Below are 22426 nucleotides of genomic sequence, written 5' to 3'. Positions count from 1 at the left end.
GCAGTCTTGACTAGAAAGAATAAAAAAATAGGATACAGGACACCTGTTTAAGTCACTGCCTTAACTCAACAAAGAACTTGACTGAGATACTTTACAGGTGTGCTTTAACCCAGAATAACCAGCATAGCTTTCTCCCTGTCTCATAAAGAGATTAAATTTTTTATCCTAGAAGTGTTTGTCATACACTAAGAAAATAAAAACTCTCATCAGGAAAAAAAGATACTTTAATCATTGTACTCAGCTTTAACATGCAAAAAATACAACATAGACTTAACACATAAGGGTAGGGAAGGGAGCTGTAACATATATACCTACAGCAAGTGTCGAAAGCCCGAAAGAAATTTTAACTCCTGAGTCTCAATATTCCTTGCACATAACAATAAAGGTTTTTAAAAGAAAATAATTAACCTATCAGCCAAAACCTAACTGGTAAAATAGTTCATGTTTACATGTGGAAGGCTTTGTTTGTTGTTTGGTTTTGGTTTTTTTCTTTTTAAATGAAAATACTATTTTACACGTATTTCCCAATGTGTGTGAAATTATAAGCTGACCTCATATAAGAGCAAAGTTTGACCAGGTAAGTAGAACCAGCCCTACTAATGTCCATATTCCCAATACATCAACTCTACAATGTTGTCCTCTGCCTAATATTAAATCAAATGCAACTGTGATTGCAGACTGGAGAAGGAAATTGAGGCTCTGGAAAGAAAAGAAATGGAAGTCTCAGCTAAGGAAGAAGCCATTTTAAAGAAACTGAAGTCTGTTGAGAAAACAACAGAAGACATAATAAAGGTTAGTGCTGTATTATTCCAGAAATAGAATTTATTACTCAATCATCATCATAACCAGGGAAAGGGGAACTAGCTGGAACCCATGAGTGGTCACAAGCTTTTATCTTAAGTGACAGCAGTTCAAACACCAGGGGTCAAGATGTTACATTGTTTAAGTGCCCATACCTCTCTATTTGCTTATTTATGGCGGTGGGGGAGTGATTCCTACCTTTACTCAATCTATAGCACATCTCCACAAAACAGCATTGCCACTGACACCCGGCAACTTTGCATCTCAGCCAGAGACAGACATAACAGGTACAGACCTGGTCTACTCATAGTCCTTCAGGTGATGTGCCCAGCTAAGCTGCATCATGTTCTCCCCTGACAGAGGTTATGATGAAATACATAATGTTATCAGTCATTAGTCTTTGTCAAAAGGTCATTTTAATATTTTCAAATCATCTTAAATCATCTCAAAAAATACAGCGATGAAACTAAACTTCATCTCTCCAGTTGTTCTTACATACACACACACACACACATTCTCTAAAGATACACAGGGAGATAAGTAAAACTGGAAAGCCAAAGTAGAACCTTTAAAAAAAAAAAATCTTTGAAGCCAACCAGGTTGGGCCACAGTGGGAGGCTAGGTCACTATTTAAACATTTGATAATATTTTTGTCCTTCCCTGTTTGACTTGGAATCATATCAGCAAAAAAACTCACAGAAATTTCACTTTCTCACTCACCATGCTCCAACTGAGCATGTTTCACTTTTAGCCCCTTCTCTGTATGAAGCTGCACACACAAAAGGTTAAAACTATCAGGGAAACCAAAGCACTGTCTAGTTAACATCTTAAAAGTAACTATCACTTTTATTGTTAATGGTTCTCTTTCCCACCTAGTCTGTGAAGACTGAAAAAGCAGGATTTGAAAAAGGTACGTTTAGTCAAAAGAATATTTTTTTAAAAGGTCCTTGTAGAAGTAAGTTAAAACATACTAATGCTTTGTGGATCTGTGGATCTTCTCTACTCAGAGGCAGCAGACTACATATATGCCAGCATACCTGACCTTCCCAAGTATTTCAGACCTTCTGCACTGAGAAGTACAGCACATGCTAATACCGATGATGAAGAAAAGAGAAAAGGTACTGCTTATTAGTAACTCCAGAAGGTGTCAATATGTACAAAAGCTTCCTATATATTGAATCTAATACACTTTAAGCAAAGAATAGACATTACAGATATGAGAGACATTCTCATTTAAGATGTGTTACCAGTTAGGTCATCAAAACTGAGAGGTGAGGGAGTGGTGTAAGATATGTGCCACTGAGAATAACACCATTGACACTTCTTTCCAGTGCTTCATTCCTCTGCCTAACTAAGTACAGACTCCCTTCATATCACTCATTTCACATTTTCTATCTGCACTTACAGCTGTTGGGCAGCTAACAGTACTCTGGTTATTTTCCAACTACTACAAAGCCTCCTAACCCTTCAGAGTGCCCAAGACTCTGGCATCGCAGCACATTGAGCTCTTTCAGCTCCTACTGTCCAGCATAATGCCAGGAGCCAAGGTTAAGTCTGGATTTCTTGGTCTATCCTATACTGAAAACTGTCTCATCAACAGCTGATTTTTTCCTCACAGAATTAGATCTAAATGAAATTTTATTTCCACGGGATAAAAGGGGACATTCAAAATGAGAATCTAATATAGTGGTTGTGTATGTGATAATTTCACATATTAAATAATGCATTCTGACAGATGTTCTCTATCACTGTCAGAACTCCTGTATTTCTTGCAGCTACTGCATTACCAGTTTAAGCACTTGTTTCTTTCAACAGCATTGTTTGCCATGGAAATTAAGGTTGAAAAAGACATGAAGACAGGAGAAAACACAGTGTTATCAACAATACCTCTTCCCTCAAAGGAGTTTAAAGAGACAGGAATTAAAGTCTATGATGATGGCAGGAAGTCAGTCTATGCAGTATCCTCAAATGGGAGCACAACACAAAATGGGATGGATGAACTTGCTCCTGTTGAAGTGGAAGAACTGCTACGGCAGGCAACTGAAAAAAATTCTCAGTCTCCCACAGAGTACCATGAACCTGTATTTGCAAACAAATTCTGCAGGCCAGTTACTCCTCAGAAAGACAAATTAGTCCCTGGACCAAAACCAGAAGGCACTGACAAAAGAGAGATGAATGGATTTAGCAATCATCAGACAGAGATCTCCCCCAAAACAGAGCCCTTTATGGAGCAAAATAAAGAGAATGGGATTGATCTTCCAAAGGTAATACAACCAAAGTCTCCCTCTCCAGTAATTTCCCATTCAGAGAAGAAAGTGCACACTAATCATGAAAACAGGATGATTCATAATGAAGAAAGAAATGCTGCACATGAGGAATTAAAACCTTACCAGAATACAAGAGAAAGACACAGTGAGACAAGGTTTTTAAATCCCTGTCATCCTAATGAAACATCCCCTGCACCTCAAGATGAGGAAGACGTTCGATACAACATTGTCCAGGCTGTACCTTGTTACGTGGATGAGTCTGAACCAGTGACAATGGTTTTCATGGGTTATCAGCGCATTGATGATGACGATGCAGAAGCAAACCAGAAGTTGTCCCAATATGATGGAGTTATCCGTGCAGAACTAGTTATCATTGATGACGATGATGAAGATGACAGCAAATCTGAGAAACCAGCATATCATCCCATAGGCCATTACAGTCAAGTTTATCAGCCACCCAACAGAAAAACCACAGAAGTCCCACAGACGAACCCTGTGAGCAGTCTGGGTGCAAGCCTGAACAAGGTAGCCCACAAAAATTCCATTTCCCTGCAAGAACAAGAGGAACACTTAAGCTCACCGACACACCATGCTCATCTTCACAGCCGGATGTCTGGAGATGGTACAGAAGATCCCTCGCTAACAGGTAACAGAAAAGGAAAATCGTGTCACTGCTGTTCGCTCATGTAGCAAACTGATATTGCTCTTATCTGCTGGCAACTGTTTCACTTCTTGCATTGTTTGGATTGTTTCAGACTAATATGCTATTAATAGTAATTTCTTTGCTCTTTACCAATCTACATTTTGGATCTGTTGAATTATTTTGTCTTTAGCAATGCACTAATTACAGTATCAAAATTTGGAAAATAAACTATCACAGAACAGCCATTCCTGTAACCTTTAAAGATTAAAAGTAGCTCTCTTTCAAGTTCCATTAATGCTACCACAATTAGCAGAATTAGTTTTCATTTCTTGCAGGTAACTAACAGCATTGCTACTTAACACTTCCTCCTCCCTCACTGGCATGTTTTTGTACCTGTCTGCATTCCAACTAGTTCCTAGATCATCCAAGTTACACCTTAAATCAGAAAGACTGCTTAATAACTAGCTTTACTTCGTATTTTTAAGGAATCAACATTGCCAACATTGACTTGATAGTGTTTATGCAAGTTTTAACATTTTTTCATTAACCTGAGTTAGATATTTTTCATAGCTTCTGAAAGATAATGAAACAGTTTTCATCACTATACATGGTTAGTCCAATAGTACATGGAGTTATTTTTGAATACTTTTTATATTCTAGTAATACATACAGTATCTATTTCTTACTATAAAGTTTTATAATAAAAGTTTGAAAGCAATAGCAAAATCTTCCAGAAACATAGAAAACTCTTCTTTATGATTATGTTGCACTTTCGTGCAGACAATTAAACTGCACTTAAGTATACTTACAGAGCAGCAGATTTCAGACAGTACTCACATTCTACTCGAAGCAAAGAACACTGGCTGAATTACAGGAAGATCAGGGGTCCTGATCCCACATTCTCTCCCTCCAGACAATTTGCAGAAAAAATATAAGTTTGGGCCCTGCCTAAAGCTGTATTGACAGCCCAGGAATTCTTTACACTATGTGTAAAGCCAGGAGAGAGGATGATCATTGGATCATGTAAGAACTTTCAAGTATTTTTGCATCAGTAGGCACTGATTGGGAAGAGCTGCTCAGCAAGCAGTGCTCTCAGCTTTTAAGAGCATCAATATCATGGAGACATGCACACAACAGCCAGAAATATTCCAGCAGTGCTGCCCAGCATTTCTGATCAAAAAGGCCACTATACTTTATTACTTGAGGACCTTTGCTTTCCTCAAGCACCATCCTGCCATCTGTGTGCTTCCCTGTGTCCTCCAGTACCAAGGGCTGCTGCTAGCAGCTCTTATGCCAGCAACTGGAAGCAGAAGTAGTACAGGCAAGATAAACCACTCCAGAAGCTGGTCCAGCCCATTATGTTTTGGGCATAGTCCCTTAATTCCCCCATCATATATGTATAGGGTAATGGAGAAGGCATACACACCCACCCACCAGCAGGTTTCTACTGAAACAGGTCATTTATCCTACAGCCTGCTGAGTAGGTGCTCCTGAAGGTATCCTGGGAAAGAGTTTTCCAAGTAGTAACTACAAGCTGGCAGTATCATTCAGATGGGCCATATACAGGCCACGAGATGTTAGCTGAGCACCTCTATCCGTAACAACTCCTGTTTATTTTTGTCTCCCAGGAGAAGCATCCGAAATATCTACATTTTTCCCTTCCACTCAGACACTTCCCAAACAATCTTGGTTAACTCTCATTTGAGGATAAAGGAAAACAAATACTTACTTTCAGAAAAGAGGACTAAGTGCAAATATAGCAAAGATATTTGAGAATCCGTCCTGTAAATCAGTATTTGGTCTCACCCATTTACTTATAACTATTCCACCAGTAAGAAAATGGCCAGTTGGGAAAAATGAATCCCAACTAAATTACAAGCAGTTCGGCAAGTGCCTCAAAAATTCCCCCAGTCAGCACTGCCTCCAAGTGAGTATCTTAATGGCTAGTAGAATTTGGAACTAAGCCATATTCTTCTTTAGCCCTCCAATTATTTATTGTCACTCCCTGGGACATTTTTGATCAGTGGAAAAAGCCAGGAAGTGACTCAATTTTTCCCAAGCAAACCTATAATCCTACTGAGACTTCTAAAAGGGAAACAAAACCAGGAAAGCCTCTCTACATCTAGAACAATGTATTATACAGAGCTGTTTCTTAGAGAAGTATGTTGTTTTCAAAGCAGTCATTGATGCTCACCCTAGCAGGTTCACCCTAAACACCACTAGAGAAAAGAGGGGAGCCAATTATTTTTGGTAGCTCATCATTCATTACTAAAACAACAAACAGTAAAACAGAAAAACTAATCCTCTCTGAAACTGAAGCTTTAGGAGGCACTTGCAGCATTTAAACATTAAACAAGCACTGAGGACTCTGAAAGACAATGGAAAGCAAAGAATCACAGGACAGACCAGCATGATGGCCCCTCACGTAACAATTGTTCTTTAGGAAAGAAATGAACCTTCAGAACAAGTAACTGAAATAGCTAATGATGGCCAAGGACACAGAAGCAGAGGAATTGTTCCATGTGCCAATCTATATAGAGAAATATCAGATTAAATTAGGAGCTGTTCATGCTCACAAGCTTACAAAGATGTAGGACATACCTCTCTCCATATAGCAACAATTTTCCTTTCCCCACAAGTTCCTGTCCCCACCAATATCCCAAAGTATGTGCCCTCAGAAAAACCATACAGAGAAAAGGATGGCAACACTAATTGGTACACCTGTATTTGCATTATTAGAGCTTATTTTCTTCTTTAAATTTCAGGCAAATTAGTTCAAGTGCAAATGTTTTGAAGATGCAATACTCATTAGGGAAATGAAAAGTCCTTGTGAGGGAACAAAGGCTAGACATAGTGAAATGAGTAAGGAAATGCAAAACTAAAGCTGAGTAAGCAGCAAAACCTACTGACAGTGTGGAACAGGTTCTCATGGGACACAAAGGTCCAAGGCTTTTGGCAGCTAGCTAGTCTAGATGAGCTTTATTTTCTCCTTACCACTGGAAGCATTGCAACCTTCAAAAAACACAATGGAGACAGCTCCATTTGTGTTTAAGAAAGTAAAATACAAAAATCCTTTTTAATGAAGATTCATGCACACCATCTGTTCCTGTAATGTACAGAGCAAGAAAAAAAACAGACTATGAGGTATAAGTGAAGCATCAGACTGACTGTTCTCAAATCACACTGAGGACTTGAATCCTTCAGAATTCCTCAGCCTGTAAAAAGTACACAGTGTCTTTGTAAGAGCTAAGGTTAACATCAGTGGTTCTATGATATAAAGTTACACTCAGATGCTTCTATGATTTGCAGCAACTTCAGCATTCAAAACATAACTCAAGTTGGACACTTGCTGACATGTGTAAATCAAGTAAACAGCTGCTTTGACCCCTCATCTCAGCAGAGCCGTATGCAGGGTGAAGGAATGAGACATGCTATTTTGGGTGACTCTTCAAACTAACGGGTCAGAGTAATGGAGATTATTCCCACTGCATTCTCAGATCAACAACGTGCTGGGGGGAGGCTTTTACATATCAAACAACAGCATTGTGTTGCTGTTCTAAAAATAACCTTAACATTAAATCATTTGCCTTGCAGTGTCCCTTTCAAACTTACCCTCATTATACCCAGTTACAGACAAAAGCCATACTGATGTTTACACAGGTACTGTTACTGCATCAGATGAAATCAGAAACATGACTGATTGAACACTCTGACTCACAGCACCAAGAAGAAAGTTTTCTCTGAGCATCACAGAAAATTAAAAGGTTTCCAAACAGTTACAGCTCCCACTGAGGAGTTTAGTTTAAACAAAGAGTTTGTTTAATTATTCATACATCCTTTTAATCTGTCAGCATCCAGTCAAGGGCAAAACCAACTCTGTGTAATGTGCTAGTGAACGTAACAGAGACAAAACAGAAGATAGCTGTGCTAATTTTTAAATAGCTATTACAGAGCAATTTCTTAATATACTCACTTCATTGCAAAATTACCAGAACTAACACCTTTTACTGATTTCTTTCTATAACACTAAAACAACGCTTATTCTGCTGGATTAACCACCGGAGGTATGTGTAGTCTTCATTTTTCTAAATAAGGGGATTTTGCTTCAGAAATAGAAAGAAAGACTTAAAATGCAATGGCTTTGTTTGTTTATTTTTTCAGCTCTGAGGATGAGAATGGCAAAGCTGGGGAAAAAGGTGCTTTAACAGCTGTAATGACATGGAAGTAAAATTTACCACTCAAAGCAGATAAAGCTAAGAAGACTTTCTTCCACATACTTTTTCTGGATCATAATGCTTGTTTTTCTCCTCTGTTTCATGGGCTATTTTGCCCTCTGCATAATCCAATGGACTTTAATAGACTACCAGATTTGACCAACTGCCACACATACACAAATCACATCCTGGATTTTGTTAAAAGTAGTGGGAAGTTACCTAAGGCCATAAATGCAGTGTATATACAAGTATGAAGACATGTGCATACCTGTTCTCACAATCAGAAATATGCTGTTGCTATATACACAGAGCAGGTAAACACCCATCTCCATGGAACTTCATGGGGCACTGTTTCACATTAAAGTGTGCCAATCTAATTTTGACTGAAAATGCTGTTTCAGCCTTCTTTTTGTAAAAGCATTGGTTAATAAAAAGCAAAATGTGAGAGAGGAGCAGGAAGAATGTAAATATAAAAAGTGCTTTCCAATTATACTACCTTGGGTTAAATGTAAAGCATTCCTTTTTAAGTGATAGCAGAACAAACCAAAAATAATTAAGCCTGCATATTTAAATATTTAGCCACCTTCTAGAGCTCCATAGTCCATTCACCCTTTTATGTTACATATGACAGTGTAGCCATCCTCACACCCTGCTCTCTTCACCATCCCACAAACATGCTGCCCACCCACAACCTCACAGATAAATCCTGTGCATAATAATACAAACAGCCTGACCTCCTGACCATGGTTTCACCTCCCAGCTTGCTGAGAAAGCCCTGCTTTTCCAAGAAACTGGTTGCCAGACAGGCAACCAGTTCATCAAAAAAAAAAAAAAAACCACAAAAACAAAACAAACCAACAAGCTAACAAAACCCAACCAAAACAAACAAACACACAAAAAAACCCCCAACAACAGAAAAAAACCCAACAACCATACTGTTTAGGTTTCAGCTGGCTGGGGAGCTAAAATCAGGCAAGCCTCCCACCAGAAATATTGAGTTGCCAAGGGCTTGTCCTGCAGATGCAAACAAAGATGTGTTACAGGTGCAGCCAATGCTGGGCACTGTTCTCCAGCAAGTTTCAAGGCTCCCACCAAAGAACAAGTTAATTCTTTCCACATGATGGAGGAGGTAAGGGCCCTAAAAGAAGGTACAATCACACCTAGAAAAATCACATCCAAGTGACATTTTCCAGTACATAGTTCTTGGGCGGAAAAAGTGCCTCATAGCACAGCACACCACACCCTTATACTCAAATCAGTCCAACAGCTTTAATTCACTAGGTCTTAGCCTCATTTGTAACACTGAACAGATAAAGCTCAGCTTGTGGTATTCTGGTATAGGTGACTCAAATTGTGCACCAGCAAAAAAAAAAAAAAAAACCCTACTATAATTTTTTCACTGGTCTTCTTTTCAAAGCAGGAAACTGAAGTTACTACCTCATACTGAGGCACAATGGTAGTAATTGACTGACTTGTAGCCTCTAAACATTTGGTGGCTCCCAGTATGATGTGGGGAATAATCTCAAATTTTAAGATCTGTCAGAAATTGTTACCTGGAGAGTGGAATAGTAGATAAGAACAAATAAATTTTATTATAGTACACTTCCTCTATGTCTAGCCTGTTGCTTGTTGTTGTTGTTCTATGGTGGGCTTTTTCCTTATGCTTCTGCTGTTATTTGCTGGTTGTGAGAGCAGAAGGCTTCACCCTCAACTCTTAAGGATACACTAAAAAATGAGAGTAGGTGAGGGATATGAAGAAGTCAGGAGCAGTTTTTGTAACAGCAGCAGATGGCTATGGATACTCATCCTCTGCCCTCCCCAACAACCTGTACTATTAAACTTGAATAACATGGAAAACGGAGCAACTACCATCACAATACTAGTCAAAGTAGTTTAAAAGAAAGACTGAAAAGTTTTGTGCTTCTGGAAAGCAGGAGTGTTCATCATCTGAGTGCTATAGCCCCAGAGCTTTCCTGCATCCTGTACCAACAAGAACAGAAATACAAGGTGGAAAATATTTTTTTCAAATGTCAGTAGAGATGCTATGCAAAACTCTAATCATTAAAGCCAAGTGATTTCTAAGGTCCAGCAAGACAAAAGTCTCTCTGAAGCAAAGCCAAAGCTAGAGTCTTTAAGTGCAGTATCATTTGTGTAGGATCATTATCATAAATAGCTGGTTCAGAGTGATGCAATTTTGTGGTTTACATTATGTAAAGTCACTTTTGCACAGCACAAGGAAGACCAACAGAAGCTAGACAGTGGTTGAACCAGGTCAGGTATGAACTAAAACAGGTGGTTCCAAGCATGTTCTGAAAAACACGTATCCCTGAGGAAGTGGCACAGGACATAACAGTTTCTCCCTTCACTCAAACCCCTTAGAAAAGCTGGAATCAGATTTATGTGAGCAAATCATTTCTCAGACCTACTAGCAGATCATCCCTGTTAACCATCCTTCTATTCACTCGGATTCTTCTTACTTCAGCCTGCAAAAAAAGGTCTAAAACCACGAAGGTATTAACTTCTGCACAGAAACGCAGAATACTGCAGTTTTTCCGCAAGGATTGCTGTTCATCTTTGATTGTCTGGAAAAGGATATACCCACATGACAAAAGAAAACCATCCATACCTGCTCAAACAAAAGCTTAAGCATAGCTATCAAGCCAACACCCATTCCATAATGACCACCTGTATGAGCTGTCTTGAATTTAAAGATCGAGTTTCTTCATAAAGCATGAAATTTTTTCCAATTAGTTCATTTAGGAACCGTCCTATTTTGGAAAACCTTCACATGTCTCAACCTCTCACTGACAGTTTACAGAAATCAAGCAAAACAGAAGTGCTGTTATTTGAACAAGGGCGCCACGTAGTGTTACAAACTGTGACAGAATGCACAAAGCAGGCAATCGTCTCTTCAGCCTTCCCCAGGTGAAGGCAAAAACATGGCCATTATTACACTGACCTAGACGTCTCCCCATCTTTGATTTCTGACAAAACAGAAAAAAATGTAGCACTCAGTGTGAGAAGGAGAAATTAAGTACACCTTCCCCTGGTTCTTTCTGAAGCCTGAAACATCAACTAGTGAAAAATTGCTTCAAGAGAAACAAAGTAGCAGTGAATTCCATTACATTGGAGTTGTGTGCACCAATTAATTTTTGTTCAAAACACAGGCAAAGAACATGATTTCTAGCTAAGCCAAGAGCAGATGACCAGTATTTGGAGGCTGCACCTAACAACTTAATTGAACCAGTAAAGTACTTGTGAGACTGATCACAAATTTATACCTGTCACCTATTTTCCTGCCAATATCAAACACTTCACAGATTTTTTTCAAAGGGGTATACCAAAAACTTTGGAAGACACTAGAATGCAATGCCACATTACTTCCTCTTATTAATCATGCAGGAAAAGGGCAGGGGTGGTGGTGTGAACAGAAATGATGTAAAATTAGCAAGTCTTTCAATCAATTAAGTTACAATACTGCACATAAGGGCTCCCGTAAGAAACTAGACAATATTGCAAGCACTGGGAAGAAAGAAGTTATCCAGAACAACTAACAATTTTGCCGATTTTAAAGTTGCATTACATGTGGAACGAGGAATTTTTTTTCTTCTTGAGGAAAAGAAACTCCATTAAAATGTGAAACTATTTTAACATTCAATTTCAACAATAGTTTCTACAGGAAGGATTTAGATAGCTTTAATTTATAAAACAACATCTACAAAAAACCAGACAATCCATTTTGCTCCTAGGCAAGACTTTTCTAGTTTCCATTTGACAGTATTTTCACATTACTAAAAGGGACAAGAACTTTTATTGAGATATTTACATTCATCTTTTAAAACCCATGTTCATTATCACATGTAAATGAAAAAACCCTCAGTACAGCTATTGTATTACAGAAAGAATCCAGCATTAACCTTAATTTAAAAAGCCATCAATCATGCCTAGGTTGAGTGATTTTTCTTCTATAAACTCACAGCAGACAAAAGAGTCCCACAAAACTTTAGCAGTAGATGAACCTGAGATTCCCAGGCTTTTGAGATCAGAGTTCTCAAAAACCCCCCACACCCACACAATTGGCTCCATGCTTCTTGCCCTTCAACCTGGGTCATGACTCACTTCTTCGTAGTCCCCCTTTCCCAATCATCTGCACATGACTTTTTTAAGGGGGATGATTCAACTTAGACTCACTCGCAGTCAGCTGCTGCTGACAAAGGGATTAATCCCAGCTCCATAACCACCCTTACGGCTAAATCAGATATCTGAGCAGCCAAAAAGATCACTGACTACAGACAAATGTGTCTGAATATTCCTGAATATTACCTGTCCATGCAACAGGCACTGTGGACTTGGGAAGGTGCAGGAAGACACAGAACGAGACAGCTTTAGTAACTGCAGAGAACCACCACCTGACCCACACCTACAAGTATTTTAGAGCTAGCCATACTTGTAGAGATGCTGCTGTAAAAGTCTGTACCAAGTCAGGCCTCACTACTTACTATTCTATCCAAAACTCCCAACACCTTAATTCCCAGCTAGCTTAGTAGTCCTAGCCTAAAAATAGATGTTGAATTGTTACAACTAAAAATCGATACTTTTCAGTAAGAAAAATGAAGATGTGTGGGAGCAAGCTGTTCAGAGCCACAAAACACAACTGCAAAGCACCGTGACTGCACAGCATATTAAGGTTTCATTTCCAAAATGCCACTTCAAGAGTATCCTTCCATACCTAGGCAAACCATGAACCAAAAAAGTTAAGCAATACAGTGCCTTTCCAGTCTCTGTACCTAGTTCATATATTTGGAGAAATCTTTTGTTGACTAAAAGATTACCCTCCATTATTCTTTCAGAATAGAATTGTTAGCAGAATTCTTATAGTTCTGTCTTCTAGATATGCCAGCTCAAAGGGCTCTCACTTAACACTAACAGAAGCTGCTTTTTATGAAGTTAACCTAGCTCCCAATTTACATTTTGCTCAATAGCACAAATACAACTGCAACATTCCAGAGCAAGTATTTTCACTTCCATTAAAGCATCAATTGGCGTAAATCCATCTCATTCCAACAGTCAAGTAATTCAGAAGCCACAAGCAACCAAAGACAGTAAAACAGAAATCCATAAAAAGAGACAGGTTCTTCCAGATTTGAGTTTTGCGTAAGTTACAATAGGTTTTAATGCATTTATATTGAAAACACATTTTCTCTTCACGGTTTAGAAGCACCAAGAGGGATGAGACAGAGCAGTATTTTGAGTGAGGCAAATGGCGGTTTTACTAAAGGACTGAAGTTCCTAAACTCCTATGCTTGTTGTGTAAGTACACTGCTCTTAGAGCAGACAGTGGTTTTTGCATTTTACTTTTATCTATTTAGCTCATGCATCAACCTGCATTTGTGACAATTTTTCACTAAGTTTTGTGGTTTGTCTGGTTGGGAGTTTCTTTATGCACAAAACTATCATGAGCAGGAAGTAGGCCTATCACATATCATTAGAACACAGTAAAGTGGACAGATTGATCTGGATCAGTCATATCTTAGCAGTTCCCCCAATAATATTCACAAAAGGTTTAGGGAACTGTCTACCAAAATAACATTTTCAGCACACCTTCTCAGTCTTCTTTTAACCCATAAGCTTCAATCAAATTAACTAGTGTGCTTAAAAAAAATAGAGATTTCATTCCTTACTCAGGCAAAGGTTCCCATTAAAAGTCCCATCCGAAGACAGCTTTTGCAGGATTCCTCTCTAGATTTGAATTCCAGATCTCCCTAACACTGAGTGTGACATGCACGTGCTGTTATTCTTCAATTATATCTTCAGGGACACGTTGAGAAAAAAGTTGTAATAAAAAGTATTCCTTGCAGATTTTTCAACTGCACAGTATTTCATCACAAAATTCTCAAATACTTATTTCATACTTGGTTGATTGCTATCAGGAAGGCAACAAGGAATACTATATTTCCACAGACATAGATGGTTAACACAATCTGTTTAAACAGACAACCCTGCAAGAAAAGGGAAAGAAAAGTCATTAGTCAGTCTTTTTATTGATTTAAACAAAGAATCATCTGATTTCACAGCAGTTAGATACCAAATTGTGACTCACCTCTGCTTCTGCAGATGTGAGTGACTGCAGTATCTGTACTCTGTCATCCTCTATCACTTCAACTGTTCATGGGAAGAAAAACAGAAGTCAAGTCTGCCCTTAAGAGGAAGGGGGGTTTCATTTTTATACTGCAGAAGTCTTGATCCTGTGACTAAGTCTCACGCAGCATCAAATCTGAAAAGGACTTGGAAGCTTCATTTGACATTTCATGACCTGTTACTATCACACTCACAGCACAAATGAAAAATTATTCTGGAGCTGACCTACAAAAAGTAAATTCTGGACATTGAAGTCAGAAAAAAAATTGTCTCTTTTGCTAGACTGAATAATCAAAACATTGAGTTTTGAGCTAACACCTTTTCCTTTTACATTTTAACATAACTGGATTTAATTAAGTGTTATTTTCATTAGCTAACATAAGAACACTCATTGTCCAAAAACTTCAGGGTAATTCCCCTATTTCTCAGAAGTAATTACTGCAGTTAAATTTAAATTCACATCCTTTATAATCACTCCTTCACATGCCATCTTACACAGACTCTTAATTAACCACTCTTCAATTCTGCAGATGCCTCATCTCAGCCTTAGACACAGGTCATTCACATGTGCACAGTCATCTCCTCCCTGTGACACCAGCCACTGGAGCTAACAATTTCCAATGAAGTTACTACCCATCTCTTCACTAGACATACTGGAGTCAGGATTTCACATTTCTTCCCTTGGTCAGTCAAAATGGCAAGCATTCAAGCTTGCCCCTGCAATAACAGCAATTTGACAACAATTAAATGCAGATTAAATCTGCATGAGTTAACCTGGACTTAACATACCCAACTGGGATCAAAATTATGGCCAAAAATAAGAGATTCTCAGAAAATACTTACACATTTCAGTCTGCACATTTCAGTCCCCCATGAACTATGGTTTGAGGAATGAGAAGCTACTATTTTAAATGGCACAAACCCCACTTTTCTAGAACACTTTCGTCTTGAAAACTGGTTTACTTCCATATTAATTTGTCTATAGGACACTACTACTCAAGAGTTACCCCCTTTCAGCTTCCAAGTTAGAGGCCAAACAACACCTCCTGAAATTCAGTCCACACTGGTATTATGCTCAGCAAGCAAGGCAACAATAGGAGTTTTGGTGGGTTTGTACCTTTACGAACGAGACAGTAGCTGTGTATTTCCAGAAGAACATCAGTACCAACATGCCAAGCCACAAAGCCAATCATTGTATAGGTGTCCCATGGATCTGGCAGGTCAAGTGCTGGCAGATCCATTCCCAAGAACATGGTTACCACTAGTCAGTAAAAACAAGATAGAAAAACCAGTAAGAATGTTGTGCCAGTATACTTTAAAAATGCTCTCAAAGCTTTTGTAAATAGATTTCCCATGTATTACCTAAAACTGCTTGAGGAATGAGGTTAAAGGAGTTCACACAGCAGAAGGTTGTTGAGGGTTTTTTGAGGGGGGGGGATAGGGGGTTGTTTGCGTGGCGTTGTTTGTGTGGGGTTGTTTTGTAGTGTGAGGGCCGAGACAGGAAGAAAAGGAAAAGGCCAAGATGGTTTTTTCAACCTGCTTATTGCCCTATCACATTCCAGCCACATAAACACTAGCATTTGTGACTACCAACAAGACCAGTCACCACAGTATTAGTGCTTAAGGTTCCTTTGGAAGCTTGCCTCTATTAATAGAATTAAACCCAGCTTCTGGGTCTATAAGTGAAATTCCTGTCTCCTATTAAATAACACTGAACTATGCTACTGTAAGAACACTATTCTCATATCTTCCAGGACAAAAAAAAAAAATTCTGAAGATAAGAAAAGGTCCTCATTACAGAGTTATTTCAGATTTATCAGTAATTCCTTTGGTTTTAAAGTTACTTTTTCTCTAAGTTGCATCCAATCGCCCCTTAAAACTCACACAAAACATGGCCAACAAGGAAAAGGACCTTCAGACATGCCTGGACTGGATGTCCATAGATGTTTTAGATGAACAACAGCCCAGACAAAGGACAAAGCTCCTTTAAATCAGTTAAATTAGAGTTACAATTATTACTTCTACTCACCAGCTAATATTCTAGCTGTTGTACCAGTACTCCAGTGAAACCAGTTAAACAATTGCCTCCTACAAAACAATAAAACACATTTTATTGATTACATAGTTGGGGGAAGGGGGCAGATGTCAAAGAATATTTTTGCTTACTTTCAAGTTGCAAAAACTTTCCATTGTAAAAAGAATTTTTAAAGTAACAGTCACAGGTAATTCCTGTGGCTGTAACTTGATCAGTCAGTTGTACCTTGGCGCGTGACGAGATGGTCTGAAACCTGCCATAAGTGGTTGAAAGATTGCCAAGGCCATCACAGCACAGCCAAGATAAGGATGAAAACCTGCTTGCTAAACAGAGGACATTTTTCTTAAATACAAATATATAAACAGGGAGAAAAGATACCAAAAAGTTGCAAATTTTATTTATCATTATATTAGTAAGTTACAGTGGAGCAGCACCAGCAGAGGCAACAGGACACAGTAAGCTGCCCTGCAGCCAGATGGAGATTGTTTGCCTTGGTAGCAGACACACTGGTATGTCTGTTCAAGGTTTGTCCCACCTTTTTGCTGTATTGAGAAATTTTACCAGCTGAAGAGCAGACTAATATTACTACAAAAGCCATAGTCCAAGCTCTCCAGCGTCAATCCTGTGTCTTCAGGATAGGCCTACTTTATAACTCATCCCAGCACTGGTCTTCTCTCTCACCTGAAAACATTTTATTTGATTTCCCTAGTTCACACCTGTAACTGTATTCTCCCACCTTGAATTCAGATACTCTCTAGACTTTCCAACTTTTTATGTCACCTTGCATTAGAGTACAGGTGACAGCAACAGGTATACAATCTCTGTCTAGTTACTGCTCCAAACTAAGCTTATCACTGGATGCAGTCATGTCTGAGTTCACAAAAACACTTATTCCAGCAGGTTTACCATGCTAATGTCAGCCATCACAGCCTTACTGTCCCCTTCATATTCTCTAAAGAAACAGCAAGACCAAAATAGTACATAAAGAAACTGTGAGTAAGGAATTTATTTGGGGGAAAGAGGAAGGAAGGAAAACACTGAAGTTTTTCAGCTGTAGTTTAAAAGACACAACATTCCTCTTCTGTGTTGGTAGGATTTGAAATCAGACTTGTTAAGAACAGCTTTCACAGAAATTTGCTTAGAAATAGTTGTAACATGTTAGTTGTCCATGGACCTCCTCACTCATTTAGTCCCACCTTTACCTTTGAGTTAACAAAGAAGACAAAAAGTACACACTTACTTGGCTCCAACCTCCTCGGTATACAAAAGGCAACACAAAAGAAATGCTTGTAAGCATGACTGTGGTCAGCATAAGCATACGATGCACCTAGAAAAGGTAAGTTTGCTTTTAGAAACTCTACAGCTTTCTTAATACATCATTAAAAGACATTAAATAGACCTCCAGTTAAAAGATATACTTAGTGCCCACTTTAGACTTTACTTTTACTAGTAAAGTAGATGAACTTCTGATTTTTAATTGTTCCAACTTTATAAGATTACATGGTAAGATGTAAATCATACCATGCTTAGTCTATTTCTTCAATCTAGTAGGTTTATAGTTCTGCTTGCAATAATGCTAAAAAATACAGCTGGAGATATGTGGAGATTTTGCCCACCTGAAACCACAATTCCTTTCCAAATAGGAATGAATGAGACCAGACAGGTTTGAAGAATCGTGCAACAATAACACCAATACTAACTGTGGTAATCCAAGCAACAAACATCAGTGCTCCTGAAAATAGAAAAAATAAACACACAAGAAGTGCAACAAGGTAAATAATAGGTAACTTAAGTGCACATGAATACAACTTCGAAAACTATGTAACAGTTTAGTCCATATGCACATGGTCAGAATTTACCTATGATTAAAAACCTATCACCTGGTTCAGGCTACAGCTTTATAACCTTTATCTTCCTAGAGGACAGAAACACCCACGCAAAAGATAAACATACTTTGCCCACACAGCACAACAGAGCAGCTCTGCCTACTGCACATTTCATACATGCTAATACACTTTGTACATACTGGTGAGAGAAGCCATTCTATCACCAACTCCGACATCAGAGGATGAAAAATGACATTGCTACAATCTGTGTGACAAAGAAGGAGTGACAGTTCTGTCATGGACCTGCATTAAAGTCCAGTAGTGTGGGAGAAAAAATAACCGTTAACTTCAGTGTCTCCAGACTGCCAGTTGAGTGATTTCTCATTTCAAATAGAACTAAACCAAAAATGCAACTAGAACACCTTGAAATACAAAGAGATAGAGGTAAACAAGTCATAATTATAAATTTAAGGGGAAAGGCAAGTACAGGTTCATTTTCCTGGGCAAAATGAATCTTACAACACTGTTCTCAAAATGAAAAATTAGTGGCTTCCCTCTGCCACCAGAGTATCAGATCTTGCTAGCCAACAGAATACACAACGTGAATGCCAGACAGTCAAGAGGGAATACCTATTCTGCAATAACTCTGCAGTCTCAGCAAGTCTAGAACTGGGACACAAAACTAGAAACTGCAGCTTACCATGAGCCTTGATAAGTCGCGGGGACCGGGAACCTCCAATATCCTGAGGAAGACCTGTGACGTTGTACAGTCCATCGGTGACCAGGGGCTGACGACGATGTTTGTGTATTAGTCCGCCTGAGCAGAGACACAAATTGGTTTATTTCCTGCTTATGAAAGCCACTGCACTTTTAAGTGTGCCCATTCATGAATGCAAGCCCTGTTGTGACAGCTGAGCATAATCATACAAGCTAACACACACTGTGGAAAGAACCTAACATCATCTAAGCTATCCTGCACACTTGATGCACAAAACCCAGCTCATTCAGCTATGGGAAATACCATTCTCCACTACATGCACAAGACATGAAGAATAAGTCCCTTTAATGTTAGTCTCCATTTAAAACGAGATGTGGCCAGTTCTCAAGAAGGTATCAGTTCCTCTCATCAAGTGAGCACACATGTATGAGTAAATCTGCAGTAACTTCCACAAGCAAACCCATGATCCAGAGAAGCAGTAAAGGTGACTGAATTAAAGGCCTCAAACTTGGAAACCTTAGTTCAGACACCAATTCTCAGCTAAGCCACGTCTTACAGAAGGGTTACTAACTCATTTAGAGCTGTTATAAGAAAAGCAACCATACATAAGTCAAGCTTACCTTCACTAGCTTCCCCATCTGCCAGAAAGATGTAGTAACTGGTATCCAGATTAAGTCTCCCTTTATAAGCAGGGAGACGAATACGCCTTCTGAAAGAACATTGAAGAACACCATCTGCAAGCCTCCATGACACGTCTTCAAGGGCATTCTGTAAAACAGGAGATATTTAACACCCAGTGTTTTCAGATTGCCAGAGTAACTGGCTTAAAAGTAACCCTGCAAAAGACAAGAGTGTCACTGATGTACAAAGAAAGAATGTGAATAATGCAGGGAAGGGGGATCCCTTCTAAACTGGCATACAAGAGGCATGTCAGTAAGTCAACATAGCAATGTACAGGTTGAACTTATTATCACTAATTTTTACAGCTCAAAAGATTAAACAATCTTTAGCCCAGGATATATCAGTTGCAACTGCAGTTCTAACAAAGGGACAGACTAATAATGGGCACAAAGTTTCTAAATAGAATAAGCTCCCACCATGTGACTATCTTTACATATTAAATTTAGACTTCCAAAGTTAACATTTACTAGGAAGTAAGAGCCCAACCAATCTCACCTTCGAGAATTATGGATCCACCTTAGTATTTACACCTGCTGTGCAAAATAAAAGCACAAAGCAGCAGCATACCTTGCTTCAAAGCTACATCTGTGAAAGCATCTGAGTTGTTTTCAAACATACCTCTAAATCCAAGAGAGGGTAACTTCGCTCCTTCAGATGGGCAGTGCTTACGTGAATGCGGTGATCCTCATTAACACACAGATATGCATCATCACCACCCTGCAGAGTTGAAAAGAAAAACATCTGTAGCTCAATAAAAAAACACCACTGGCAGTCTCCAAATGGTCTTTGATTTAATATAGGCAGCAAGACCTGAGCAGTTTCTGTAGTTAGCAGTTATCAAGCTGTTATTTCCCATCTATCAAACACATCAGCATTATTACTGAGAAACCACATTAAGTCAAAGAGATGACACACAGAAACACATTATGATTCACGCTCCCCTCCAGAGTAACAACCACATTATCAGAAGTTTCTTTAATTATTTAGAATTTTAATAAATTAACTAGACAAGACAGAGAAAGATGTTGAAGCTATTTAAAAATCCACTTCAGTTACACGATTTTTTCCTCCACAGCTGTAAAAAAAGTGTTGTTAAGAACCAAGCGTTCCTGCATTAGGGATATGAATATAAATAGCATTTCCTTTGTGCAACTATGAATTTGTCAACAGCATCATCCCTTCACTTTAACGTAAGTTAGAAAGAAGTATCTTTAAACATTTTTTAAGACTGTTTGTATAGGAGTAACATTCCAGGATCAAATGCAAATGGTTTTCAGAGTAACAACTCAGCCTCTGAGAGGTAAGATTTTTTGGATGGATAAATAAAGATTGATCTAACCAGGAATTTCAGTCAGACAGGCTGAATTCTACCATAAGAGAGATCCATAGGGAAATTCTACTGCAATTATTCACTCCTGAGCTAAAAGTGAATATCCACCTATAAGAAACAACTTGTGTTTTAGCACTATGGGAGAGTCACGCTTTGTGTGACATCTGACAGTATTTCCATTTTCCATATGCATTTCCATTCAAACTTTACTAACATCACAAGAGCAACTACAGAAAACAAAATAGAACACTCACCATCCACTGGTCATGGGATAATGCAAATGCTAAATATCCTTCACTTGGACCACTCATTTCAATAAAAACTGAACTCTCCTCTTGTTGGAAGGAGAGAAAAAAACAGGAAGCACTTCCAGGATCACAATTTGAAGGGTTCCTAATGCAGAACTTCACACTTCCACAACCTGATGCACTAAACTAGACAAGCAAACAAACAAATTGTGAGCAATGAGAGTTTCTATTCTCTTCCTCCCTTTCCACCCATGGTAGAAAAAAAGCATACAAGGAACAACAATGTCATCTATGTCTACACACCAATCTCTTAAACCATGTCTACAATTACCCTAGGACTACCAAGTAAAATGGTGATGAATTCCAAGCTATATTTGAGTTGAATTTTCACTTTAAAGACATTACAATAGAATAACTTTGAAAAGTCAGTAAGAACTTCAGAAAAACTTCCTTCGGTTTAATATTTGGAGAGGTAATATCAGCTGTAAGATGAGGAAGAAAAGAAGGGTACTCCAGCTTTGTGTTTACTTTTTAAAGTAGAAACTTCACTGATACACATTGAGAAAATACATTGATTACAAGTCACAGTTATCCTGGATCAAATAGCAACGCTTGGTCAATCCATTCAAAACTCAGTAACAGAAGTCAGTAACACAGATGAACTCTGAGAAGAAAGCTTCTGAGCCTGCAGTTGCTAAATACGAAGTTATTAGCCAAGACCACAGTAAGTCTTTTCCCACCTCTCATGAAAAGTATGCATAATATCTTCTGGTCATTAATTTCTAAATGTTCTGTTAATCTTCTGACCTGTGTGCATGAGAACATTTAACCCTGAGAAGTTCAGGCAACTCAACTAAAACAGGAGGGCAGCTGCCATGTTCTCAGTCTTAGATATCAGTTACTCATCCATCATCTCTCCTTTCCTGTTAATAGGCTGTAGCAATGTCATCTCATTAAATTCCATCCATCACAAGCATTAAAGACAGCCTGATTTAGGTTTATCATTACTTACTGGCTTTGATATGTAGGAAACTGGGTATGAAGTTGACATAGCCTCTGATGTTGCATGCAAAGGTGGTGTTGGGGACAGCACATCAGTCTGAGAAACAATGGGACCTGGAATCTTTACCCAGAAAATCCTGTATTTCTTCACAACTGTGGCTCTTAAAAAACACAACACATACAGAGTAATTACTGTATACATTTATAGTTGACCACTACTTTAAAAACGAAAAAGAAAAAAAAAGAAAAAATTCTATAGTTCACACAAACTATTTGTAAAACCCTCATTATTATGGAGACATCTACATTTTAGGGATTGAAGTAGGAAAATACTTTAAATCTCAGTAGAAAAAGAATTCTAAAACATAATACCACATGCTGCAGTGGATAAGAAACATTCATGTATGTGGCATAGATTAGAACTTCAGAGAAGAGTTGCACTGCTTTTATCCTGTAGTTCACAAAAAGCTAGTAGTGTAACAGGAGGGTATACATATCATTTGGTTAAATATAAGCAAAGAAA

At 38.5% G+C, this 22426-nt stretch overlaps 2 protein-coding genes across 8 annotated transcripts in view; one reads left to right on the top strand and one right to left on the bottom strand.

Annotated features, from left to right (window-relative positions):
- Positions 1-9527, top strand: part of PALMD (palmdelphin) — a 47259-nt gene extending 37732 nt beyond the window's left edge. Inside the window, exons 5-9 of the mRNA XM_042030105.1 lie at positions 678-792; positions 1678-1711; positions 1809-1919; positions 2617-3714; positions 7873-9527. Coding sequence (XP_041886039.1) covers positions 678-792; positions 1678-1711; positions 1809-1919; positions 2617-3714; positions 7873-7916 — 1402 coding nt within the window. The 3' untranslated portion in view covers positions 7917-9527. The remainder of the gene's footprint in view (positions 1-677; positions 793-1677; positions 1712-1808; positions 1920-2616; positions 3715-7872) is intronic.
- The window catches only part of FRRS1 (ferric chelate reductase 1), a 27905-nt gene continuing 14737 nt past the window's right edge, over positions 9259-22426 (bottom strand). For all 7 annotated transcript variants that reach the window (XM_042030100.1, XM_042030097.1, XM_042030099.1 and 4 more), the window contains 12 exons: positions 21914-22064; positions 20908-21087; positions 19942-20040; positions 19263-19410; positions 18625-18741; positions 17715-17830; positions 17339-17425; positions 16324-16421; positions 16093-16151; positions 15181-15324; positions 14026-14087; positions 9259-13924 (listed from right to left, as the gene is read on the bottom strand). In XM_042030100.1, coding sequence (XP_041886034.1) covers positions 13832-13924; positions 14026-14087; positions 15181-15324; positions 16093-16151; positions 16324-16421; positions 17339-17425; positions 17715-17830; positions 18625-18741; positions 19263-19410; positions 19942-20040; positions 20908-21087; positions 21914-22064 — 1354 coding nt within the window. In that variant the 3' untranslated portion in view covers positions 9259-13831. The remainder of the gene's footprint in view (positions 13925-14025; positions 14088-15180; positions 15325-16092; positions 16152-16323; positions 16422-17338; positions 17426-17714; positions 17831-18624; positions 18742-19262; positions 19411-19941; positions 20041-20907; positions 21088-21913; positions 22065-22426) is intronic.

This window comes from Corvus kubaryi, unplaced genomic scaffold (genome assembly GCF_017639235.1).
Source record: "Corvus kubaryi isolate FWS band 111438036 unplaced genomic scaffold, C.kubaryi_AGA036_p1.0 37334, whole genome shotgun sequence".
NCBI lineage: Eukaryota > Metazoa > Chordata > Aves > Passeriformes > Corvidae > Corvus > Corvus kubaryi.
Note: the sequence above shows the minus strand (reverse complement) of the source record. Positions and strands in the feature narration are given on the sequence as shown.